Here is a 25790-nt window from a genome sequence, read left to right as displayed (position 1 = left end):
ACACAATTAAATGCAACCAACCCATTTTGAAAAAGTGATCTACTATGTTCAAAGTCAATAAAGACATGAGATGTAAGTCTTCTTTTTCTCATCACAACAGATAATTGGCCCAACTGGAAAAAAGGGTGCAAGGGTAAGTGACCAAATTCTGCTTTTTTTAAAGATACATTATGTAGAAATTGGCATTTTTGTGTGATTTGGCGCCCCCCACAGTTTCTGAGTGCAACACCACTGTCATAAAAACAAATCCCAGGTCTGTAACAATTTGTCAGATGTAATGTAGGCGCTAACTACATTTAAAACTCATTACAAGTCGTTTCACTTGACTATTCTCAATTGCGTTTAGCTCTTTGTGTTCCTAAAATTGCTTGGCTGATTCCTGCAGGGCTCTGTGCAACCTGGCCATTAAGAATGAGAATTCAAAATATATAATTAAACCCCTCAAGTGACGTCTGTTCCAGCCAAAAAGATTGCTCATGCCTCCAGAAAAGCTGCGCCTACAAGAAATATTTATATAATTAAAACTTAAGTCTGCCATGGTCTTCACCACTGAGCTGCTTGACTACAGATTTTGAGTTTTAGAAGTTGTTTAAAAGGAGGAAAGTGCTACTCCCTGCCCTGGTTAGGTTTTCCCAATTAGTCTAAAGACTTAAACTCTACGCTGTTTGCCTTTATTTACCTTAACTGGTTTAAAGTAAGTCAGCCAGCCAGAGGGAAGTGATTTTCTTAATGTTTTATTCTGTCGAGACATAGTTAATTAATTGTTTGGGGTATTCTTGCAAACTCAGACTCAGTCCCTTGGGTCCGCTTTTCAAACACAATTAAGATTTTCTCTCATTAGCTTTTAGCAGCGGGACCAAGCGCACCATTGAACGGGACCTCTTTAATCTCAGTCCACAGGGTACCATTTAAAGTGAAGAGTTTTGTTTTTGAACTTTTGGGATAATTGGGCCCAGTGATCGAAATCACGTCGATTGATTTATGTGCACATGTAACTAAATGTTTCGTGTCTGTCAGGGGGACGTTGGTCCAGTCGGCCCTACAGGACCCCAGGGAATAAAGGGGGAACAAGGAGACAAAGGAGATAAGGTTAATAATGAGAAATACTCTACATCATGCTTGCATTTGTAATTTCAGAGTGAATATCTGTCGGTGTAGAATAACTGAATATGGTTTGTTTTGATGTGTGCAGGGCAGTCCTGGTTTTGGGATTCCAGGTCAGCGGGGACCAAAGGGTGAAAATGGCGAGCGGGTGAGGCACCATTTAACACTGAAAACTTGTTGTCTGATATAACATTTAATTTATTTATCAATGATGTTTTATCCTTTTTATCATTCACAGGGAAATGTGGGTTTGTCTGGAAAACCAGGACCAAAAGTAAGTGAAAAATGACTGTTTTGCTTAAAGATGCTGTAATCAATATTTTATATTAACTTTTTTCGAGTCAAAGCAGGCAGCTGTTTTAAACAAAAAAGCTCTCTAAACCTACTGCAAGCTACCTGCTCAGCACTGAACAGCAGGCAAGTTAGCAATTAACTCGTATTTAGAAGCTAGATATGTTTCTCAGTGGTTGGTGGAGGCCAAACCAAAGCTTAAACATTAGATTTACATTTGTAAGATGGCATATTGTTGCTCAGTGTCTTCCTAATATGTAAATACTGGAGCCCACTCATGGCTAACACATTTGCACAGCTAATGCTGCCTCCAACAAGTGCCTAAAAAATGTTTTAAATGTCCAGTATTGTAGAAAGTAAGATTTACATGCCTTGTGTCATTATACAGCAGGATTTAGTGCTATATAAATACTGTGAAAGTAACAAATTGCTCAAACCACCCCAGCACGACCATGGTTGCGAAAACACCAGCAGAGCTCATAAGGACACACTGTGGGAGGTGCCTGCTCAGTCCTGTGAGAGCTGCCCAATCAGAGCAGACTGGGCTTTTCAGGAGGGAGGCCTTAAAGAGACAGGAGCTAAAGCTAAAATATACACCTAAAATAAATATATGTACCTGAAAGTGAGCATAATATGCAACATTTAATGTCACTTTTATTATATAAAGGATTATGTGTACTTTGGTAAAAGTCTACTGGAAGTTTCCACTCAAACTTACTAAAACAGAAGTTACTGTATGTGTTTGTCCAGGGGCAGGATGGCTCTAAAGGTGACAAAGGGGGTCTTGGGTTACCCGGCAATCCTGGAGATCCAGGATTAAGAGGTAAAGATGTAAGTAAATCCTGAGTGACTGACTGACAGCAATGATACAAGTTGGTCTTACAATTCAGCACAATTCAGATGCATTTTTCTTTTGAGTTTATTTAGAAAATGTTCATCAGGACAAAGCTCAAGCTAAATTCAAACATAAAACAGAAGTAGAATATCATAAATGTGCATGTGTGTACAGATATAAAGACATTTTAACTGGAGCTCTGGAAAATAAGTTGACTTTATCCCTTTATCTCAGATATTTACTGTGTATTTGCACAGTATTGTCATTGTAATATTGAGAGTGACTGTAGACTTTCTGTGTAGGGAGCACCTGGAACTAAAGGAGACCAAGGAAATAAGGTACAGTCAGCATGTTTGTTTTTGTTGGTCAGTGATGTTGTTTAGGAGGTTAGCTAGTCCAACGATGATTTATAATCAATACAGTCATGCACTAACTTTGAGTTATAACGTTGTTTTGTCTTTCACAGGGTGAACAAGGACCCCATGGAGAGCCTGGTGACAGAGGAATTAGGGTATTTATTTAGTGTTTTCCAAGAATAAAGATAGATATATAATCAATAATAAAATATGTATATAGTATGCATAAAAACTTGCAGAAAATACCCCCAAACACAACAGCAAAGACAAATCAAAAAACGTTTGTAAGTTAGTTTGTGACTGTGTACGATGATTTCAATTTTGACTAAAGGACTATTGACTTTTCTGCTCATCATCCAATTTGTAGAAACAATCAGCAGTTCGGTTTGCTTAGTTTATGTAGTTATCTTCATTTCCAATCTCCAATTTAAGGACTCTTGTGCTGAAGGGTATCACTTTGTCTTTAATTACAAAAAAATCTACAAGCTCCACTGTCCGCCAGCACTCACACTGAGCAAAGCATGTTCTCTCAGCAGCAATTTATTTTGCACGTTTAATCTGTGAGATTGTGGATCTAGCCAGCAGTGCAAGACGATATCGCTTTTTAATTCCTTTTTAATTTCAATCCAAATATTGATCAGGGTCCACTTGGATTACCAGGGCGACCAGGGGATCCGGGAGACAAAGGAGATCCTGGGAAGCCTGGCCCACTAGTACGTTTTTTGAATATCATTAAAAGACTACACTTAACACACTGAAAGAAGTAGACTTTTATTTTGGATAGTGAAGGTAATAATTGAGCTTAAACTGCAACATGTGATTTTCTTTTTTTGAAGGGCACTGATGGAAAGAAAGGAGACAAAGGCGATGCGGTATGTTTGTATTCGCCACCATCTCTCTCTCTCATTGATGAGCAAGTTTGTTGTTTCTCCTGGTTGACACTTTCAGGTCATTCTTCTGTGCCACTCACCGTGTCGTATTATCATAAACTGCTATCGTCCTGTGACGTCATGATTTCTATTTTGATAGGTTCATTAATTAAGTTTGGCTTTTTGTGTGTGCCACACTTCATTGCACCTACTGTGTTTCCTTTGGGCTGCAGATATGGATTGTGTTTAGCAGTGTGTCGTTTAAGATTTTAACTGTGTTTTCTGGTGCTCTTCCTTTGATCACGCTGCTGTTGTCACAAAGGGAAAACCTGGACCTCCGGGAGCACAAGTAAACAAACCTCTATTATCATTTCTGACAGCTTCTCATCAGTTCAGCCATGTTTGACAAGGGCATTCGTTGTAACAAATTTCATTAAGAACAAAGGGGAAAAAACACCACTCTCCCATAAGACCTTTGGAAAAATAATGTCTGTTCTCAGTCAGTTGAAATCGTGTCAGTAACGAGTTAACTTATGATTTCTCATTTTGTTCCATCAGATTGTTGCAGACAATAATGTTCTGACGAGAGTGATAAAGGTAATTTCAAAAAAATAATAACATGCAACATGTTTTATTTCATTGAAATTTTATTTTGTGGATTTAAATTTCTCTACCTCGCTTTCCTTTCCTTCAGGGTGAACCAGGAGAGCCTGGTCAGCCTGGTTTGACAGGAGAAACAGGTCTGCCTGGACCAAGAGTGAGTTTACATGTCACAAAAGTTGGTCAAATAAAATAGACATTTGAAGACATTACCTCAAGTTAAACACTTAAATGATCCATCTTTAAATAGAGAAAATAATATGCAGATTAATTGATAATCAAAACGGTGATTAGCTGACAATAGTTAGCCCTAATTGCATTACTTTCCAAGTTATAGTTGTTTTTTATATGTACTTGGTGTGTTTCTATTCTCTTTACTGAGTTCACATCTGATTGCAGAGTTCAAACTTTTTGTAGGAGACAATAATGATTAAGTTTACTTGAATCTCTTAAATCGTCCCAACATTTTGAATATGTGTCTCTCCACAGGGTCCAGAGGGGAAACCTGGATTACCAGGATCATCTCCGGTACATGTCTACATCATTTTACATTTCATTTATTGTGATACTGTTTGTATGTTTTAAAATATGAGACCTTTTGCTTTGCAGGGCGGTTCGGGTCTTGATGGTTTACCAGGGAAACCAGGGTCGAAGGTTATTCAAACTCATGCACACAGTTGTACTATTATTATAAGTGATATGTCCATATGTCCATGTGAAGTGCATTGAGCATTACACGTTTGCAGTATGAACTTACAAGATGTTTTATAATAACTGCAGGGTGACCAGGGACCAAAAGGAGAGCCCGGTCTGGTGAGTGCACCAATATTTTTTCTTGAGTTTGCTCAAATATCAGAAACAGGTGGTTTGAGCAGCCATTAGACAACAAAACTCGGTAGCTGTTAATAAACCGCCACATGAGCGGAAATACTCCAAGACTCACTTCAGTACAATTCACTGAAACACATAATGTACACCTCTGATCTCATTAAGCAGTTGTCTGAGTTTGTGACTGTTGATGCGTCTGAATCAAAAGACTCATTATGTGATGATGTCAGACAGACTTGAACCCCAAAAGCACGACACAGAAACGATCAGATGCAAGAATATTGAGTTTACTAATGATGAGAAGACCGGTTCTTTAAAGTAACCTGGTTCTTCTCGTTTCACCGCCACCAGGGAATACAGCCTAACTTTTTATTGGTAGAAAAAATGGTACAAAAAGTAGGCCATCCAAAACAATTTTTTACCTTCCAGTTACATAAAAAGTAGCCCAGTTGCGTGGGAAACTGCCCAATCTGGCAACACTGGTTGGGAATAAGTACAGTGTCTTGTTCACAATAAATTTGAAAGCAGAACTGTTGTGAGATTAAGAGTACACATCTGCCTGAAATATTACATATATTGTCCATTGCCAGTAAGTTGTTTTATTTGCCGCTATTCTTTTGTTATTGTTTTGCACCAACAATGTTTGTGCTTCATACTATTGTTTTTGCATGTGTGCATGTGAGCAGAAGGGAGATAAAGGAGACCAAGGCCGGGTTGGGATTGCTGGGATGCCTGGTTTACCGGGAACTCCAGTGAGTAATCACGTTGCCTATCCATCCTTCAAACATTTCTAATGGCCACAGTCAGTACTGGAGTCTACATTCAAGCCTGTATTACAAAATATGTTGTTGTTGTTGTGTCAAGTGCGTTTTATGTCCTCTGCTCTACAGGGGAGACCTGGCATTGATGGGAAGAGAGGCCTGCCAGCAAAAGATGTGAGGAACATCTCACCTATTTTGTGTGACACCAACTGGGTTACTTTCATGATTAATGTGTCTGCTTATTTTGAAATTTTTGCGAACAAAAAACGTAATAAAGTTGAAAATGCATTTTTTTTTACACAGGGAGAAATCGGACCAAAGGGAGACATCGGCGAAAAGGTTCTTAAAATTTATTGCAAACCAACAAAACCATTTATGAATCCCTTTTATAGATATAATATAAAGTTTTAATGCGGCTCTCATTTCAGGGGGACAAGGGCGATCCAGGTGCCAATGTAAGAGGTGTAATGACTAAAAAATAAAGTTATCTTTGTGAGAAAACTAAGGTTGCATCTTTAGAGCGTCTTTCTTCCTTCACAGGGTAAAGACGGCAGTAAGGGGGAACAAGGACCTCCAGGTTCGCCTGGTATGCAGGTGCTTGTCACTCCAGAGGTAAGAATAATCACCTGCGTTGTTGGTGCAGGAAAGCAAATTTCTTATTTGCAATCTCTTTCCAAAGCATAACAGTAGATTAAAGAGTAAATTCAGGCTCATACCCAAAATCATTATCACCTTGGCACATTTCTTTTTGCTGGTCCACCTAAATCTGCCTGGCAGCTTCAATTGATTGTTTTTTCTTCTCAGGGCGCCACCATTGACGAAATCCGGCAAGCATTTCCGATCCCAATGGGTCCCCCAGGAGCTACTGTGAGTTTGATGCTTACACACACATGTCATGTCTCATGATAACTGCACATTATTTCAGCTGTTGCATGGCTTAATTCATGTTTGGCCAGCATGACATCTGAGTCACAATGCAGCAATGACTGTAGTGCCTTTATTGTGGGTTGGCAAGCTTCATGTCATGCATTGTAGATGCATGTTCCAATGTCTGGCTCCTCTGTTTCTGTGTGTTTAGGGTTCACCAGGAATGAAGGTAAGATGGTGATGGAGTTGATACCGAAAACTCATTTATAAAAGAAAAACACAAATATTAGTTCTGTAGCTCATTTGTCCTTTTTTGCAGGGTGATAGAGGAGAAACAGGCCTGAGAGGAGACAAGGTAGTGCTTCGGTGTTGACCCTCAAAAACAGATGTATATGGAAATGTAAATTATATTATCTTGACTGCATTTATTATAATGTTCCCGCAGGGTGATGCTGGAGCTCCTGGAAGGTCTACTGAGATGAAGGTGACTAAAGGATTAAGTAATTCCTCCTTTGGGATACATTTTCTTATTTTCCACATTGATCATTATGTTTTTCCTCTGCTTTAGGACATTGAAGTGATGTTTGAAGCCTACGGCATAAGGGTGAGCTCTCAGCGTGTCGTATGAATTTTCAGGATTTGTAATAGTATCCCAGTTTGACCTTCTCACTCCGAACTTTTTCTCAGCTGCCGTTGCTGAAGGCTCTGATTGACAGGCTGCTGCAGGAGGGACTAGAGGAGCTGCTTCATGTGCTTGACATCTCCAAGAAAACAAATGAAAAGAAAGACACTCATACCTCCAACGTCATCACTGAGTACACAGTACGTAAACCTCAGGGCAGCAGTGTGTGAGTGTTTTTTAAAAAAATGATGATTACGGAGGCCATATACTCTATGTAAGTTCATGTAAGATGACTGAATAACTTTCAATTCTTTCAATGCTCATAACTTTCAGTAATTAATTTCATGGTCCGTTTTTCAAACACCATTTCCTAAACAAAGACACAAAACAATGCTCTTTTTCTGTTTGTTTTAACAGAGTTCAGTGAACTTTGACCTCTCCGGACAGCAGTTAGACACCATTGAGGACCCTGATTTTGAGGGACAGCTTCCAGAGTCTTTTTTAGTTGTAAGTCCCCTAAAAACCCCTATTTAGCGTCATCAAATTTCATTTTCCTACAACGATGGGAAAAATCTGCTTCTGGTCCAAAGCTGCATATTGTCTCACTTGCACTAATTCTATATTTTTTATTTGAAGGACCGTTTGAATGAAACCGCAGAGGGTCCTAAGTTATGGAACGTAACCACAATGAGCAGAGAGAGGAAGTTAAAGGGGTCCAGAGGGAAGGTGGTGGTGGATGGGGACGAAGATGGAGCACCTTCCCTCAGAATTAATATGACTGTAGTCAACTCTACATTCAATTATACTACGACGCAGGAGGTAAGGACATTTTACAGTGCCGACTTTAAATGTTTAATTTTACCAAACGGTTGGAAGCCTGCTAAGTACATTTAACAGATGAGTAATTTTATCGCTTATACAAAGTGGTTTTAAGATAAAGTATTGAAAAGTGTAATTATATTCTGGTGATTGCAAAACAATACAAATTTACACGGGTATGTCAGACGGTTTCAGGGTTTCCAGAAACTGTGGTGGAGACTGTTCTCCTCACACAGGAGGACTCTCTGAAGAAGAACTCAGGACAGAAGAAGAAGAACAGGGAACGTGGGAAGGTAAAGTTACCATGGACATCTAAATCGATGACTGGTTTTACCCCTGACTAATCAAAAACAGTATTGTTTCATTCATATTATATTAACAACCAACAAATATTTCTTGAATAATTAATAACTGTAATTAAGTTTCTTAACTGTCTTTGATAACTTGATATATATATATTTTTGAAGGAGCATACTGGTACTGCATGTTTTAGCTCAAACATCCTACCTTCCAAGCATTCACTGAATGCAGTTCATACCATTACAGTATGAAAATCAAATTATAGGACTTTAATCAAGGGATTGTACAGTGATAATAGTCTTAGGTCTTGCAGAAACATCGTTGTTAGATTTTCCTGATTGAAAGTGAAGAGGACAGTGTGGGGGAGTTGTTTCTGTGAATCTTTAAGAAAGAAAGAAACGCTTTGATCAAACATGAAAATCTGAACTGATTTATAGTTATTTTAAGTCCCACAATTTATATAAATATAAAAAAAACAGATAAAAACTGCATTGACCTAAAATCAGTGGCTGTCTGGAAAGAAGGACATCAATAGGAAGGGATTTAATTGATCAGATTTAATCTAACTAGAGTTTCTAATCAATATATAAAATGACTCCAAAAATGGTCATCAATAACGTCATAAATGGGCTGAAACATGTCAAACTGCCAGTGTGCTCCTGTACAAATAGGTCTAAACTATTTGGTAACCTTAACACTGAGGGCTCCTAAACACCTTAATGTAAAAGTGTTGCATTAATTGAATTAATTTTGATTTTTATTAACTACTTATTCCCGTCTTAAACATCTCCCTCATCTTGCAGTATCCACTCATAGTTTCACACTTGATCATCAACGTCTGAAGCATGAGAAACCTTTATCTTTTTTTCTCTCCGACTGTGAACTTCTTAACCACCAGGGCAAAGGAAATAAAGGAAGACATAAGAGGCAGAGACAACGCCTGGTAAATGTCCTTGAAGGGGGTCGAACTAAACCTGAAAACTAAACAAAGATAAAACTAACAAAGCCGTCTCATGCTGCAAACTTTAAATTTTTGTGTAAACTATCGCTAACATGACATTAACATAACATTATTTGTGTAGAAATAACAGCTTTAATACTAAAACGTCATAAAAATAATCATAATAAACTAACATTTTTTTAAATGTAACAAACAGAATTAACCAGTTACTGTATACATGGTGTGGCTAGTAAAACTAAAGCATGCCTTTGTCTTAATGTGCTTCTCATCATATTGATAACAGGTTTTTGATTAACGGGTTGCTTTGTAACCGCTTGGCATTGTTGTGCTCCCAGCCACTGACACGAACGACAAATTATGATGTGTAACAGTATCTTCTTGTAATTATTGTCACGTCTCCTTTACCCAAAGACAAGTGGAGAGGACAAGCGAGACGAGGAGGACGAAGAGGAGTTTTATAACGGCGAAGAATACAGTTACGAATACGAGGTGGGCTGCTGCTGCAGTGAATGACTAATTCGTGCACTGTGGGAAACTTCAGTTTGGAGTGATGATTGATGACGTGGGGTTGTTACAGATTTGGAGCGTAGTCCTAGTGGGTGTCTTCTTATTAACAGACCTGTCAAACCCATAATCAAATCCCCTGTTTTTTAAAGGCAACGTCTCATCTCTGCCCACACTAAATGCTGGAGAGAGTTGATTAATGACACACCCACTAACTGAAGTAATTATTAAAAATAAATTAGTTTGTCATTCCAGCCCACTGCATGTGCTCTGCACATCATCCACTGCTCTGTAGGTGTTTAAAAGTTACGCTGAGATTTTCATTTTTTTTCTAAACAGGAAGAACTTAACCCAGACAACCCCTCGGTGTCTCAGGAGAGGAGACACGACAGACAGGTAAATTTGCGTCAAACAGCACGCTGTCATCTGTTTCAGCTGGATCTGGAAATATAAAATATGCTCCATGTTTTTTAATCATATGCAGCCAAACAGATGAATTCCTCCATCCGGTGGATAAAAAGCGGAGCATTAACAATTCTGCAGCCCCGATAATAAAAAAACTCATTCACTGTTGCAGGACTGAACTGATAGAAAGGCAGCAGAGACAGCTGAGCTCAGTCATGTGCTGCACTGCTGTACCTGGAGAATAATAACACATTTGGGTTTTGTCTTTATAGGAGGGACATCCTGCCCAGTTGGAAACCTCCAGTCATCCTCCAACATCCTCCTCAGGCAGAGAAACAGATGCTGCACTCAATGTATGATTCATATTTGGTTTGTCAACAATTGTTTTGGCTTTGAAGCGAAGCCTAAGAAACAAGAAAACGGGTCAAAATCCCCGTCAGTATAACTACTGACAGTGCAGAACAGTACAGTCAGACAAAGAAAGGAAAAGGGAGAAAAAGTTAACAAACTAGAGACCGTTTTGCTCTAGGATCAAACCAGGCGGGGAAAAAAAACACACAGACAAGAAGTGGAAAGTAACACATGACAAATGAGGATATAATCTACAAAATAAAACAGGAAGTGACCAACCAAACACCCAAACCATGACACATACAGTATCTGTTTTGCTGATATGATGATCAAACCCATATTTGAGAATTTAATGACCACAAACGGATACTATTTTGTAAAAGTGAACCTTAAGTTTTGCAGATATTGTATTATTATTATGTATTTTGAATGTCTCAGTAATCCTCCCTTTTGATATTTCATCCCTAGGTTGTCTTGACAACCACAGAGCCACTACCTCAACCCATTGATGCTATAGATAAGGTATGACGTGTCACATGTGGATCTTTATTCAACATTGACTGTCGAAGTGGTGTTTTCACTGTCACACTCGTATCTATCTTTTATTGTTACGACCAGGATGAAAAGTCACTGCCTACACCTCCCATCACGACAGAAGAACGAGACACGGTAGAGTAAATGATTTTAATTTAAATCATGCAGGCTTTCCTTTCTCTTTGCATGCCTCGGAATGTAAATCTCACTTAACTTAAATCTCTCACTTAACACAAGAACGTGATGGACAAGTGCTTCCTGTTCCCTGTCATGATATATAATCTAAATATAATATGCACTTTGCATCACCTTTCAAGACCTTTTCTTCTTTCCACCTCCTATGAAAATTTCACCAGTGCAAAAAGGTGCAACTCTAACGTGAATACCAAAAACATGACCAGAGCATGAGACAGGAGAGCATTTTTGAGCAGCATGCTTTTAGCGCGATCTCTTTAAAGCTTGTCTGAATGGGAATGAGCAAAAATCGCAGCCTCGCTCGACTCTTCAGGAATGATTTACTGGCAAAGAAAAACTTCCAGAGAGTGACTTTTAATACTTTCTCTCTCTCTCGTTTTTTTTTTTAAACAGGACATCTCTTAATTCCCAAGAGACTCTGACTATAGAGTGTTAAGCATTCATAAGAAAGCACATGGAGCGTGTGAATAAACTGTGAAAACTGTTTTGCTGGTGAGGAGCGCTGAACCTGAGCAACGTTTCATGAGCGAGGACTTCTTTCCACAAAGAGACGATGTCACTCACCCAAACCTATGGCCATACCAAAGTACATATCTTTAAAGAGTATGCAGCGCTCTAAAGAAGATGTCCAGGTTGTTTTCATTCTTCACTTTGTTCCTTGTAAACGCCAGTGTAGTCTTACATTTTCTTACCTTGTCTGCAACTCCTAATTTATTTATTAAGACAAATATTGTAACGAATAAATATCACACTAGTTCTCTCAAACGATTTCAATACATATTTCTTTTTGTCACGTTGTACTGAAATTTTATTTATTGAAACATGGAAAATATTTTGTGTTTTAGCCTCATCAACCACTGATATTACTCAAAATGTAGTGGTAATATAAGCAATTTTATAGCCAGGTCAGACACCTTTTTCACTGGTGAAATGTTTCTCTGTTTTTACAGTGTTTTGTCTGTGTTTAACCTCTCTGTGCATGTATCCTTCAGTAAAAACAATGTTTAAATACCTCTCTAAACAAGTCTGCGTCTTTCTTTCTTACATTTGTACAATCACATACATCACGTCCACACATTACTGCAGATGTTTTAAAGGAAGCATCAAAATTTATGAGGCTAAATTTGCTCATGAGAAGTTTTGGGGCGGCTTGACAGGTTCCTCGATCCCAAATCAGGGTGAAGAAAAGCGCCCCCTGGCCTGACTCCATGGTAAGTGTCACTTGGTTTTGTAGAAGAAAGATCGATTATCATTTTTGAAATATGTCGCTAGTGATGGTTTATGTATTTTAGGCATTCATGCCAGGTGCCCAGGGTGGAAGAAATCGTTTCAAGGAGACACAAAAAGTAATGATTTTTCACTAGGTTTGCTTTAAAAATTAAGACTTCATACATGTGGCAAATGAATTATGAAAATGCAATTTCACAGTCACTGTTTGTGGAGCATATATGAGATTGCCCCTTAATTTTGATTTCAGCATCTGTCCTCTGGAGCTCAGGGTTATAACAGCTGGAGTGTAAGTCTGATATCAACAATAAAGATAAGTTTTAATCAAAAAATTATTAAGGCTTCTGAATATTTTGTTGTGTTATGAAACTTGTGTCTCCAGAGGAAGAAGCAAGAAACACATACCTCGAGGCTGAGGCAAGAACGGAGGGAGAGAGAGCGATACAGTGATACAGAGAGAGAGGTTTATACAGGAGGTGGAGAAGAGGAGCAGACTAAAGTTGAAGAAGAGGAAACTGGCACTGATCCAGTCTATGAGGAGGAGGAGAGGAGCGGAGACTACGACTGGGAGACGGAGGAGGATGTCGATCGAGAGAGGGAAGGAGAGGAGGAGGAGCTGGAGAGTCAGAGAGAGAAGGAGAGGTTGGAGATGGAGAGGGAGAGGGGGGAACTGGAGAAAGAGAGGGAGGCTGAGCTGGAACTGGAGAGAGAACGAATGGGGAGGGAGAAAGAACTGGAGCTGGAGAGGGAAAAAATGGAGAGGGAGGAAGAACTGGAGAGGGAGAGAGAGCTGGAGAGGGAGAGGACAGAGCAGGAGGGGGAGAGAGACTTGGAGAGGGAGAGGGCGGAGATGGAGAGAATGGGACATAGAGGTTACGATGAGGAGACTGGACAGCCATACCCATACCCTCCAGAGTATTTTTACCTAAAGGTAAGGGCACCAAGTATTCACATTATGATCTCACAGTAACATCATGACATCATCGTCAGTTTATCGATATGCAGTTTGAGTAAACAATGCTGATAATGTACTATACTTATTCTGCAATAGGGGCAACAAGGTGAGACTGGAAAACCCGGACAAAAGGTGACTAAAGATATTTTAAACATTAAGAATATACTCTATTTATCGTAGCTACCCCTTGTAAAGCGTAAGACACCATCACATATTTATAATAACTTTTACTGAGCCCATCCTAATGCCATTAAAAACACTTAAATATGTATTGGCAGCCCTGATTCAAAGGTTCCTCTGAGATATAGTGAAGTATGAAGTTGCATGCAATAGAAATACTCAATTGAAGTACTTGTACCTGAAATACAGTACATGAGAAAAATGTACCCACAAACAAAATGACATTGCAACGCTACTAAGAGTGTGGAAATTATGCTTTGTTTAACAATTTGGGTGAACTGATCCTTTAAACTGAAACATATCCAGTCACTGGTATCGTCCCACTGATCACACTGAATTAAAGCATCATCATCCTAAGATCACAGAGCAGGAATGACAGTCGCCACATGAAATGTGCCACCAGTTCATAAAAATATCATCGCTGCTCTCCCCAGCTACCCACAATGCATCAGCGAATGACATCAGAGCTCAGGGAGAACTTCTCTCCCGTCTCGCCTGTCAGTAGAGCCGCTTGGCTCCAGGCCTTTGATGTCCCCTCTGCTCTATTTCTGTTTGACAGTGAGACAGTAGATTAAAGCAGACATTAATAATTCCCCTTGTTAAACATGCTGACAAGTTTTTTTTTTATTTTGAATTCCTCTGTGTTGGTTATTTTGGCTCATGAAAAACAATGTGCTGAGGTGCTCTTCAGCTTTCTGATACGGGCTCTTTGTGTCCACACATTTCCAGGGTGAAATTGGTGAAAGAGGACAGAAGGTAAAATACAATGTTTGTTCAAAAGCTAATATTAACGTAGCTGTTTTAGCTTTTGGCAGCGCAGTGAGGAAGTTGTTTTGTTTTTTGTGTTTTTTAGGGAGAGCCAGGCATCGGCCACAGAGGTCCAGAAGGCCAAGCAGGTCCTCCAGGACAGAAGGTGACATTTCCCTCCTTCCTCGCTCTTAAAAAGTAAAAGAAAAGAAATATACAAGCAAACTTTTGTTTATAATGGCCCCTCTAGATCAATTAATCCCTACCGTCTTTTCCATCACGTACACTGTGATTGACTTTGTTCTCCATCGTGGTTTTAATTTAGAGAATTTAATTGGCTCAGTGATTCACTCGCTCATTTAAAATTGTGTTTGAGCGTATAAATTGATAAAGGAAAGAAGAACTTTATTCAAAAGCAATTAGTCAGAAGTAATAGAAGAGCTGAATAATTACATTATATGAAAGAAGTGACCTTTAACTGTTTTCCTTCCAAACATTTTATTTGTTTTCATCTTTCTCCTGCTTTTACTCTTTTTTTCTTGCGTTGCCTCAGGGTGAACCAGGTGAGTCTGGGCCTCCAGGTGCTCAGGGCATCCAGGGTATCCTTGGTAACGCAGGCATCCAGGGCTCTCCAGGCCTGAGGGGCCCGCCAGGGGACCCAGGACAGCCGGGCAGAGAGGTACGTCATCATGTATTAGAAGTCACTTTTTACTGGAACTCGTTTTGATCAGGTAAAACGAAGAAATACGTGAATAGGTGCTTTGATGTTTCATGTATCTGTGCAGGGTGACCGGGGTAAAAGGGGGAAGAATGGATCACCTGGAGCTCCTGGACCTCGAGGGCAAGCAGGACCTCATGTAAGAATGATCTGAATGATCATTGCATTTAATTTGATTTTTCATGAAGCTATCTACTCTAAAAGAAATCAAATCAATGATATCTTCATTCGCTGCCACTGTATCTCTTTCATAAAGGGTCCTCCTGGTGTATCTGGAGTGAAAGGAGAAAAGGTACAAGTACTGCATATATGTTGTTCAAGTAGCACTTTGTTGTTGTTTGTTTGGTCCATGAATGCAACATGATATTATAAGAAATTTGTTTTATGTTTGTAGGAGCAGTATATTCATTTTGATCTATTGTAAAAGATGTCTATATTTATTTTCCTCTCATCTTCATCAGGGCGTCAGTATTCCTGGAGAGCCTGGTGCTCGGGGGTTGGCTGGCTTCCCAGGCAGAAGGGTGAGTTGTCTTCAGCTTGTACGTCAACAACATTTTGAAAAGGTGTCGTCTAAGGCTTTTGAAATATGTGTGTGACGGTGTTTAGTACATCAATCCAAAGATGTAACACATTTATTTTCTTTCCAGGGTGAAACAGGCCCTCCAGGTATTAAAGGACTTCTTGGGCATCTAGTAAGCAACTTCTCAAAACTATAAAACTGAGTATGATTTTATTAAAAACCAAGAGAGTTTCACTTTTGTTCACTCAAAGACAAAATCGTTTTCTTTGACCTTTTTGTTTTTTTACTAGGGTCCAAAGGGCTTGCGTGGCAGCAAAGGTGAAAAGGTGAGCTGTTGTTTTTTCGTAATTTATTGCAATTGTGTTTTGTTATATATTTCCCAGAAATGGCAACTTTTTTATTACATATCAAGAGGTAAATCATTTTCATTAACATTAAAATGTTCAAAAAAAGTGATTTTATATACGTAAAAGTGTAAATATTGCAAGGAAAACATTTTATTGTTTATCTCACTTATGGGTCAAAGGTGCGAATGCTCGGCGGGTGGTCGCTTCCACTTCTCCCTCCCCGGGCTGCCAGAAAACTTACAGCTCATGTCTGGTCCTTGTTGTCAAAAAGGTTGGGGACCCCTGCTGTGAGCCACCTGTTCCACCTCATCCAGAGGTGCCCCAAAGGTTAAATTAGGATGAAGGCTGAAATCTCCGACACGTTGTCCTGCTGAAATTCTCAATTAAGAATGGGGACACTGTAGTAGAGAAATTTAATTGCCAACAATTTGATAAAGTTTCAGTCAGTTTCAGTTGTTTTTAAGCAAAAATATCAAACATTTGCTGGTTTCAGCTTAAATGTCATCTATGAAGCTGACAAGGGACTCGATGTCAAATCAAAAAATGTTAACATCACAGGTGTGAACCTGTTCTGTGCCAGCAGGGAGGACAGATGATAGATTTTTGGACCTGAGTATCAGCTAGTTGTAACCTATCAGATGAAGCTGGAGACTTGCATACTTTTATGCATTCATGCTGTTTTCTGACATCTTTCATCGCCAAAGTTTGTTCACCAAAAGGACCGCAAATAAAAACTTGATGCAGTTTCTGTCAAATCTTTTCACCGTGGTGCACAAAAAGTACGAAGGCGCTTCAGTTTCTGAGACGCTGGAGCACCTGTGAACTTCTTGACCTCGTCTGCCTGAATGCACTAAATCTTTATTCACACTTGACTCACTCTCAAGGTTGTTTGCGTCAACAGTGGGGCATGAGATGTGAAAGAAGAGGCCGACATTGACATTTGACTCCTTTTCATTTCTTAGATAGCGACGTCCCATTTATTCTGAAGTGTCCACGCTGTGTTGACGGGAGCGAATTCAGTCTTCAGTCAGACTGGTGTCATATTTGTTTGTTTCTTCTCCACTGAAGTGTCACACTGAGCGACTCATACCTGTCAAACGCCACTAAACCTTTTCCATGTTGTGTTCAGCAACCTGTTTGTGACATTTTATAAAAGGTGGATTTTATTGTATTGTGAAGGGATTTATTAACATGCTGTGAGGTCTCAGCTATTATACAGCAGTATAAAGTGCTGCTTTACTGTCTGATTTGTTGACACCTGGAGTTGTCCTTTTGAAAAGCATCTTTGTTTTCAGGGGTCGCAAGGGTTACCTGGAGTCAGAGGAGAGCGGGTATGTTGATTTTCATGTTTCTTTGTAGGTAAATCAGAAAGTCTCGAACCTCTGTACTCAGTCATTACAGGTGACTCGTTCACAACAGGGCTTATTGTGTATTAAGTAAGAAGTATACATGATTCATGGCTGAATATATCCATCATCTCTTCCGACAGGGGAGCACGCTTCAAATCCAAGGCCCCCGTGGATTTAAGGGTTCCAAAGGAGACGCGGTGAGATCCTCTCCAAGTTGTACTTAATGCGTAATGTACGTTCAAGTAAAGTAGCCTCAGACAAGGATGCCTTTGGCAGCATTTGCCACCTGGTTGTAATTGAGTACAACTCAGCATCTCGCCACCCGGGTTCAACAAATACACTCAGAAAAATCAATCTTAAAACAAATTTAAGAGCTATCACATATACTATAAAGATCCAAACATACCAGTAAACACATGATAAGACTCCTGAAGAACTTAGTAGATGTTTTGTTTCAGGGAGAGCGAGGCCCACCAGGTTTTGATGGAGATAAAGGAGAAAAGGGCGAGGACGGTCCTCCTGGATTCAAGGTAATAAATCCTGGTGTTAACACTTGAAAAAAAGAGACATTTAGAGCTTGGAGATGTCATGATTGAGCTCATGATAGACAATTCATTCATACTTTAGTTTTAAATGAATGGGATTGCAAACATCTGTGTCATGGAAAGTATTTTTAATTGTTTTTGAAGGGCCTAAAGGGCGATGCAGGCACTAAGGGTGCATTGGGCCGGTTTGGAGCCAGAGGACCAGTCGGCCAGAAGGTAAGTACGGCTTCAATTTAATATGTTGACGCTGCAACAACATTTGTTTAACCATTCATTACTTTTATGGAGGTACTGTGTATGAAATTGTCTTCTTTCCTGCAGGGAGACCCAGGAGAGCCCGGACTCAATGGAGTGATGGTAAACTAAAGTACCGATAGAGCCAGATTTCAGTATAATTTCAGGAAATCACATGCAGAAATATCATGATGTGATTTAAGGGTCGTAACGGGGATCATGGAGTGGATGGGGCCAAGGGGGACAAAGGAGATGTTGGACTTGAAGGCCAGAAGGGCGATCAGGTACACTGAAAAAAATCAACATATAACCAATCAGGATCTTTTAACATTCAGAATAAAATTATGGTTTTTGTTTTTTGTCTTTCATTTGTTTTGTTTGTTGTGTTTTTTTTCCACAGGGTGATCGCGGAGAATCAGCTTTACCAGGAGACAAAGGGGAGAAGGGAGAGAAGGTGCAGGACGTTATTGTTTCTCGCAGTTGTCCCACCTCGTTCCCTTGTGCTTGTGACTAATCACAACATCCCTTTTTTATAATAATTTCTGTTCGTGCAGTCTTGTTTCAAAGTGTCACCTGCTGTTACAGGGTTTCAGAGGTTTACCTGGACACATGGGGAGTCCAGGCCTGGATGGAGAAAAGGTTAGGCCTCAATTATCATCTGAATAGACCTAAAAGAGAACTATCTAACAATGTTATATGACGCAAATATATGTATATGCAACCTGATGTCCTTTTAAAACAGGGAGATATGGGGATCCCCGGCACCGCTGGCATACCTGGACTGAACGGACTCACCGGACGCAAAGTAAACATTCAAGTGTGCACGTATCTCTCTTTCTCTCTCCCATAAAAATATATGCAATCTCACTATTTTCATCATTTTAGGGTGATAAAGGACAAGGAGGCATCAACGGTGTTGATGGTCACCAAGGAGTGAAAGGAGAAAAGGTTTGAAAATTAACATCAGTATCACTGGGAGCTCGTCACAGTTGTACTTTTTGTTAAAAACTGTAAAATGTGTCTTTTTTTAATACATGTGTTGGTGTTTAATTTACTTCCTTACTTTATTCTTGCACAACGCAGGGTGCAGCAGGTTTCGCAGGCTTCCCGGGGTTTAAGGGGTCAGCAGGGAATCCAGGAAGGGATGGAGATGATGGACCACCTGGACTCCCAGGACTCCGTGGGAACACAGGGCCCAAGGTACTATATGCCTACTCCCTCAGTGTACTGGGGATATATAATACTGGTTTATTATTTCTATGCTGCATTGTTAATGTGTAATTGTACACTGGCAGAAAAAAACCTGGCCCTGTTATCGACATAACAGAATAATTATCTCATTTTGATTCACTGCTTCATTCTCTCAAGATAACAAAGTAATAGTAGTCCAGCTCTTCTCCTTTGGCCGGGACTTATTTGGGTGTCATCTCTCTAATAGGTGCCTCATCACTGCCTGAGTCATTACAGCAAAATTGTTGATCTCTGATCTGTCAGGCTGAGCGGACATGGATAGACTCGTAAGCAACAACATGACAAAACCACGATCGTCTTTCTAAGAAGAAGAAAAATAACCTTTATTTATCACTGACAATCACACAATGTACAACGTAGTGAAGGAGGAGCAGTGGGCAGCCCATTTTTAATGTGGTACAGGCTAAGACTTGCTTTATTATTTGTTATTATCATATGTATTTGCCCATTATCAGATTCCTTGTGATGCGGATTGTATCGCACAAAAGCATCAGTGGAAGTTTTTCAAGCATTCCCAATTACAACACCATCCTGACGTCATCCTCTGTTCAGGACGTCATTACTCCACCGTATCTTTACACGGCAAATAGTTGTTTGCACCTTTATTAATGTTTAAAATCTCACATTAAACTTTTAAGAAGAAAAGAAAGGAAGAGTGAAAATGTGACAGAACACGGGGAACAGACGGATGAGCTGAGCTTGATTACAGTCATCACCGTGTCTGTGTCTCGAACAGAGCCAGGCAGCCTGTACACTGCAGCAGAGACATGTCCTTAATTAAACACACACACACACAAAGACATACACACACACACACACACACACACACATAGGTCTATTTCCGTCTGCAGCTTTCAAGTAATATCTTACTCAATTAGCTCCTTTCAGCTACAATTACCAGACTTTCAGTGTTGACAGAGGATGGCTGGAAACCACTAATGAGGATATTCCAAGGATGTACCTAATTGGTCTGTCTTTCATAATGTTTAGAAGTGAGTTGTTAAATGTGCTGCCGCAGATTTCCTTTGTGGTTAGCACAGAGTTTTCGTTTGAAAGAATTTGAAAACTTGGCGTGTCTTTTCTCTGTGATGTTTTGTCCAACAGGGCGAGAGGGGACGGAGGGGCAGATCGAAGCCATGCAAGGGGGGAACACCTGGGAACCCTGGACTCAGAGGACAGAGTGTGAGACACGGACAAACTTCTGAACAAACTTGCAGTGTGTGAAATAGACTTGACCGTCTCGTAGCTAGCTTCTGTAACTCAAAGAGACTTTTCATCCTCTGCCTAATCATTTTAACAAAGGTCAAACGGTGATTAAAACAACAACAAGTAAGACTCGTGGGATACCGTTGTTGCTAATGGAGATTCCACGTAACAAATAGGCCTGTTGTGCTACCGAGGGCTCGATCCCTCTCATCTAAACTTAGATATACTAAATAATTTCCCCAATTTTAAATGTATTTGTCCTACCCATCAGTACTTCTATAACATCATTTATTCATAAGAGGCTTCAGTGAACCAGCCCAGACAGGACGGACTCCCCGGTGTCTTCCACCCCCTCGTTACATCTCGCCTCCCCAACATGATGCAAGCCAAAACCAATCGCACGCACTACAGCGGGACAGGATCTCCCTGTACACGCAGCTGGTTTTGAATTAAAATTGCCCCCAGAAATGTCTGTAATACATCAAAAGTCTCGGTCGCTGCTTGTATTTAAGGTACGATACAGCATAATTGTGGCATTAATCTTGGTTGCAGGTGCTGGTGGCTGGCTAGGGAACAGGCTAGGACTTCAACTCTTTACGCTGTTCAAATTAGAAAACTTTAAGAATAGTAATAGAAAGTAATTAATCTCATGCATATGTAAATGTGTTTTTATTACAGGGTACAGTGGGCACTGAAGGAGGGAAAGGGGAGAAGGGGGAGCCTGGACTCTCTGTATGTACATCGCTGTACATGTACACACACATTTAAAAAAGACAAATATATTTACAGTATATTTGTGCTGAAGACAGAGTTAGAAAAACAGATGAATGAAAGAAATGACTTTGAATCTTGTTGTTCTCTGCGTCAAGGCTGAAGAAGTGAAGGAGCTCGTCACCCAGGAGGTGGTAGAAAAGTGCGGTAAGATTGTTTGTGTGTGTGTGTGTGTGTGTGTGTGTGTAGGTTGCAGGTGTCATGTTATTCACTTGTACATCTCGAACCATCTACATGCGCTTGTACTTTTCTGCACATTTATCCAAGAGTGAACAAACATGTGCCTGTGGAAAGGCCTACATATTGTGTGAGTGTGTGTGCGCATGTGTGCGTATGTGTGTGGTTGTTTGTTGTGGAGCTCCCGTGGCAGCGGCACGGCACCCGTGTGTGTTGTGCCATCTGTTATGTTCTCTCAGAGGAACACACACCATGGTGCCAGCGACAGCGGAGCCATTCACAAACACGAGTTGCCTCACCAAGAATCCACCGCACACTTACGAGACACTTAAAGGATCGTTTGTCAACCTTTCCCGCAGTAAACCTTTTTCACAGGTGACAGTTTGACATGTCACAGTAGGAGAATCACAGATGGAGACTGTCAGCAAACTCTGCTGAGTGTTTTAAATCTTCTCAAAAACTAGTGCTGTTTGTTCACTCTCATTTTCTTTGTATTATGATTCATAGCACCACTTTAAATCATATAAATCTCATATATGTCCACATTTTACAGTGTATTATTCAGTAAATCATATTATAGATGTATGAGTTTGTAAGATTGCCTGGTGGACCTTTAACAGGGCACACTTTTCTCTTTTCAAACACTTGTAATCACCTAGAAAAAAGGTAAAAATGGATTCACACTTCTGTCTACTTGCCGGATAATAGTTTCTTATTAAAACCACACGTCTAAAACCACAATGTACGTGGTGAAAAGATGTGTTTTAATCATTTTCGGGTCACAGGAGAGCGACATCTGCAGTTAAGTAAAGTATAAAATAATAAATAAAGTTTGGTTTTGGTGTTCATGCATGTAACTGTGTGTCGTGTTTGTATCATCGCAGGGTTGGAGTACAAGTTCATGGTGAAGTCTGTGGATCCAGATGGAACGACGCCAGTGACCGAGAAGAAAAGAAATAAGCCGGATGATGAGGTCAACCGTGACCTCCAGGAAGGAGGTGAAGAAGAATATGGAGACAAAGTGGGAGAGGTGACCACTCCTGCACCTCCGATCCCCGAGGACAAGGGGATCCGACCAAACAGCACTGGTAATGATCATTAGTTCAACATTACAGATCGACACAAGTCTTCTGTTGGACTGTTGTCCAGGCCCACCAGCCAAACACACAGATGGCTGCGATATCATAATGTGCAAAACTGCTCAACAAATTTATAGCATGTGACCAAGTGTGTAACATAGCTGAATGGTTACATATGTCATACTTATGTGTAGCAGCTGTAATGTAGGCAGCCTGCTCTGCTCCTGGAGAGCTGGAGTCCTGCTGCTGCTGACTCCGTCATCACGAAGACAAAAAAAGCAACCCGGAAAGTTAAACAAGGGGTCAACATGTGCCAAGAAATCGCACAATATTTCATGGAGCTCATTAACGATCGCAGCCCGCGGGCAAGAATAGCTTTCTGCGTCCCAATTTATTTTAATTATTGCTTCAGGTAAACCAGAAAACTAATCACAGAGTGAGCCTGTCATTGCCCATTGTCAATGTCAGCATGTTTATTCATAAATTACAATTAGATGTAAAACAGTGACGCTCAGCTCGTTCCGTGCACACAATAATGAGTGTGCACGTGCACAGTGGGCCACAGCTCGATATTCAACTTTAATTTGGAGACTTACAAATAAAATGTAATCACCAGCTTGCATCAGCCTCTGCCAGGCATTTAGTATCTGTGGCTGTTTTATTTATGATCGCTAAGTCTTTGGTGGTATTGATTTAACTAAGATGCTTGTCTCATAAATGGTCAATACCTTGACGTAAGCGTCTCCGACTGAACTTAGTGTGCTGCGATGTTTGTTTGATCAAATCAGATGAAACGAGCTCAACACAGCAGCCTTCACAGAACAAAAAAAATCAAACCTGGGCTTACTGCTTTGCACCTATAAATGTGCTCCTTCCATCCTCTTTTTAATGATATTTTTGGATCTCCTCTTTCATCCCTGGTTTTAACGTTAGCAGCATGTGAATCGTGCGATTGTGTAGCTGTGATTCCCCTCAAACCAAGTCTGTAGTGTTCCAGATTTCACAGACGGTTTGCACAAAGAGATAAAAAAAGACTATCAATAAGAGCTCAACTGCTCGGGAGAAATTATTTCAAGAAGCATTGATTATGTGTTGCTCCAGAATTAGTGGTTCCCTCTCGATCCCTAATGACTGAATCCACCAATGTGTAAAACTCCTCATTGATGTTGTTTTTCCTTCAGATTTTCTTGATGGAGGGACTGCGGAGTGGAGACAGAGGAAGAAAAGAAGGGTATTTGGAACAAACACTGCTGGTGAGCGGCCAAGACAACTGATTTTTCCTTCTCATCTTTCTGCCGCCCCTCTTTTATCTCTTGTTTACTTTCATGTATCCGTCTTTTTCTCTTCATGTCTTCGTAATCTATGAGTAATTAGTTTGTTTGAAATTGTTAAAAGGACAAGGTGGGGGAAAACGATAAGACTGAAACTTAATTCGGCCTGTGCTAGATTTCCTGAGGCAATTTATTGAGAAAGATATGCAATGGAGAAGTGTAATGAAGAATGCAGCATCCAAACGTTGTGCATGAGATGACAATACATTGACAGTATCCAACAACTCGGCTTATAAAGGATGTATAGCCTAGCTTTGCACTAATTCTCGTTTCAGTGGAAGAGAGGATATTAACCCATTAATACATGGTCTGGGAAATTCAAAGCTAACAGGCTAATGTTAATGTTAGCATCTGCAACAGGCTAAGAACAGTGTTAGCCAGTCCAACAGGCTGACGTCAAGGTTAGCTTCTCCAACAGTTGTGGTTTGAGTAGTCAGTCATAATATTTCAGTGTTCATGTTGTCCGCCATCTTCGTTGAACGTACCCGAACATCTCCTGGAGTCCTGACAACCCTTCTTAATTATAGCTTTACAACACACTGCAAACTACTGGCATTAAGTGGCATCTATACATATTGTATTTTGAGTGTGTAGGACTTCATCAAGCTGAAAAAATGTAGAATGACATTATTGATCCCACTCCTTGAACGTCATAAAAGATTTTAGCAGCATATCCAACACCTGAAATGTGGGAAAATGAAGTGATTTGAATCTATTTTAACTTGTTTCTCACCTCACGTGCAGTTCCAACAACAGACCGCTGCCTGGAGCCGATGTCGGAGGGCGCCTGTTCAGAATACGTCCTGCTGTGGTACTTCCACCCTCGCTCGGGCGAATGCAGACCGTTTGTGTACGGGGGCTGTGGTGGCAACAGAAACCGATTCTCCTCGAGACAGGAGTGCCAGAGATGGTGCGGGATGGAGAGAAGTGGTCGGGGCTACCAATCAGATCACAGATGAAAATATACGTTGTGACAGCTAATCAGAAAAGGGTTTGGTTGTACAGTATGTATGCATTTAGACTTCCACTGGTACTAAACCCTGAAGATGGAACCAGCAACCACAAACAAGGATATAATTTTTGTACATAACTGTGTAAAATGTTTAATATCTGAGTTATTTATATAGTTTAACAGCTGTTTCTTGATTTGTTTTATGGCCAACGTGTTCAAAATCTAAATGTGAATGTTAAAGACATGTTCATTTTGTCATTGTTATATGTATTTTATATATATTACACTGTGTTTACCGCTAAAAGATTAAATATGTCTTTTCTTTTTGTGACGTCTTTGTCGTGCTTGTCTCGACTCTCTAACGTCCAGTCACCTTTCTCATGTTTTGTCAATTGCCCTGCATCCTGTGCGGAGTGAAAAATAAGAAGCTGGTAGCTGATTTCCTGCTGCCACCTCCACCACTACATATGCTTCTTTGGCAGGGGGTGTTATGGGTCAGGCTGGGAGCCAGATGAGGGGCCAACAGGGGCCCAGTGAGGGAGATCACGCGGGGACTGTTTCACAGGACTCTCCATCAGACAGACGCAGCAGTAACAGGGGATTCCTGCGTGGGTGTTGATGTGGGGGCAGGACGTATTCAAAGTGTTTTTGGTTTTTTTCTGGCGGTGAAAATACACGACACAACTTACATTCTCTGGTTGTCTGCGGCGTGAATGCTCGCGTCGACATTCAGTGTCATAATGTAGCGTCTGCCACACAGTGCCGCAGCAGCTCCACCGCCAGGTTTCTTTAAATTGACGTCCTCAAAATGTTTCCTCGCTCACCATGGTGAGCATCTGAAGCAGGAAATCCCAGTCACCTCAAACTGACGGATGAGTCTTTCAGCTACAAGCCTCCGGAGGCTTTCATCATATTAGTCACGATCTTGCACTGTAATGTACTCCCACATGCTACGATGCTTTATAGCTATGCAAGATGCAGTAACACAGTCTACAGTGA

At 40.4% G+C, this 25790-nt stretch overlaps 1 protein-coding gene across 7 annotated transcripts in view; it reads left to right on the top strand.

The window, feature by feature from the left end:
• Positions 1–25122, top strand: part of col7a1l (collagen type VII alpha 1-like) — a 60138-nt gene extending 35016 nt beyond the window's left edge. For 2 of the 7 annotated variants that reach the window (XM_084346267.1, XM_084346268.1), the window contains exons 44-108: positions 101–133; positions 1018–1089; positions 1193–1252; positions 1343–1378; positions 2146–2226; positions 2533–2568; positions 2697–2741; positions 3228–3299; positions 3423–3458; positions 3778–3804; positions 4014–4052; positions 4150–4212; positions 4545–4583; positions 4665–4709; positions 4836–4868; positions 5570–5635; positions 5774–5818; positions 5948–5983; positions 6073–6099; positions 6185–6256; positions 6449–6511; positions 6723–6740; positions 6831–6866; positions 6957–6995; positions 7080–7115; positions 7199–7333; positions 7551–7640; positions 7770–7952; positions 8138–8245; positions 9151–9195; positions 9625–9702; positions 10057–10113; positions 10395–10475; positions 10942–10995; positions 11092–11142; positions 12360–12413; positions 12495–12548; positions 12680–12718; positions 12812–13360; positions 13481–13516; positions 14294–14320; positions 14418–14477; positions 14865–14990; positions 15097–15168; positions 15286–15321; positions 15491–15550; positions 15677–15721; positions 15840–15875; positions 17192–17227; positions 17386–17442; positions 17704–17775; positions 17935–18006; positions 18112–18147; positions 18228–18308; positions 18425–18478; positions 18610–18663; positions 18767–18829; positions 18910–18972; positions 19108–19224; positions 20380–20457; positions 21160–21213; positions 21351–21399; positions 22314–22517; positions 23690–23761; positions 24584–25122. In XM_084346267.1, coding sequence (XP_084202393.1) covers positions 101–133; positions 1018–1089; positions 1193–1252; positions 1343–1378; positions 2146–2226; positions 2533–2568; positions 2697–2741; positions 3228–3299; positions 3423–3458; positions 3778–3804; positions 4014–4052; positions 4150–4212; positions 4545–4583; positions 4665–4709; positions 4836–4868; positions 5570–5635; positions 5774–5818; positions 5948–5983; positions 6073–6099; positions 6185–6256; positions 6449–6511; positions 6723–6740; positions 6831–6866; positions 6957–6995; positions 7080–7115; positions 7199–7333; positions 7551–7640; positions 7770–7952; positions 8138–8245; positions 9151–9195; positions 9625–9702; positions 10057–10113; positions 10395–10475; positions 10942–10995; positions 11092–11142; positions 12360–12413; positions 12495–12548; positions 12680–12718; positions 12812–13360; positions 13481–13516; positions 14294–14320; positions 14418–14477; positions 14865–14990; positions 15097–15168; positions 15286–15321; positions 15491–15550; positions 15677–15721; positions 15840–15875; positions 17192–17227; positions 17386–17442; positions 17704–17775; positions 17935–18006; positions 18112–18147; positions 18228–18308; positions 18425–18478; positions 18610–18663; positions 18767–18829; positions 18910–18972; positions 19108–19224; positions 20380–20457; positions 21160–21213; positions 21351–21399; positions 22314–22517; positions 23690–23761; positions 24584–24798 — 4608 coding nt within the window. In that variant the 3' untranslated portion in view covers positions 24799–25122. Of the gene's footprint in view, positions 1–100; positions 134–1017; positions 1090–1192; positions 1253–1342; positions 1379–2145; positions 2227–2532; positions 2569–2696; positions 2742–3227; positions 3300–3422; positions 3459–3777; positions 3805–4013; positions 4053–4149; positions 4213–4544; positions 4584–4664; positions 4710–4835; positions 4869–5569; positions 5636–5773; positions 5819–5947; positions 5984–6072; positions 6100–6184; positions 6257–6448; positions 6512–6722; positions 6741–6830; positions 6867–6956; positions 6996–7079; positions 7116–7198; positions 7334–7550; positions 7641–7769; positions 7953–8137; positions 8246–9150; positions 9196–9624; positions 9703–10056; positions 10114–10394; positions 10476–10941; positions 10996–11091; positions 11143–12359; positions 12414–12494; positions 12549–12679; positions 12719–12811; positions 13361–13480; positions 13517–14293; positions 14321–14417; positions 14478–14864; positions 14991–15096; positions 15169–15285; positions 15322–15490; positions 15551–15676; positions 15722–15839; positions 15876–17191; positions 17228–17385; positions 17443–17703; positions 17776–17934; positions 18007–18111; positions 18148–18227; positions 18309–18424; positions 18479–18609; positions 18664–18766; positions 18830–18909; positions 18973–19107; positions 19225–19462; positions 19542–20379; positions 20458–21159; positions 21214–21350; positions 21400–22313; positions 22518–23689; positions 23762–24583 lie in introns of those variants that run through there. The other 5 variants (XM_084346271.1, XM_084346269.1, XM_084346272.1 and 2 more) reach the window with 5 other exon arrangements.
• The last annotated feature ends 668 nt before the right edge of the window (positions 25123–25790 follow it).

The sequence above is a fragment of the Pagrus pagrus genome (genome assembly GCF_965226575.1).
Source record: "Pagrus pagrus genome assembly, chromosome: 23".
Taxonomy (NCBI): domain Eukaryota; kingdom Metazoa; phylum Chordata; class Actinopteri; order Spariformes; family Sparidae; genus Pagrus; species Pagrus pagrus.
This window is presented reverse-complemented; position numbering and strand designations above follow the sequence as displayed.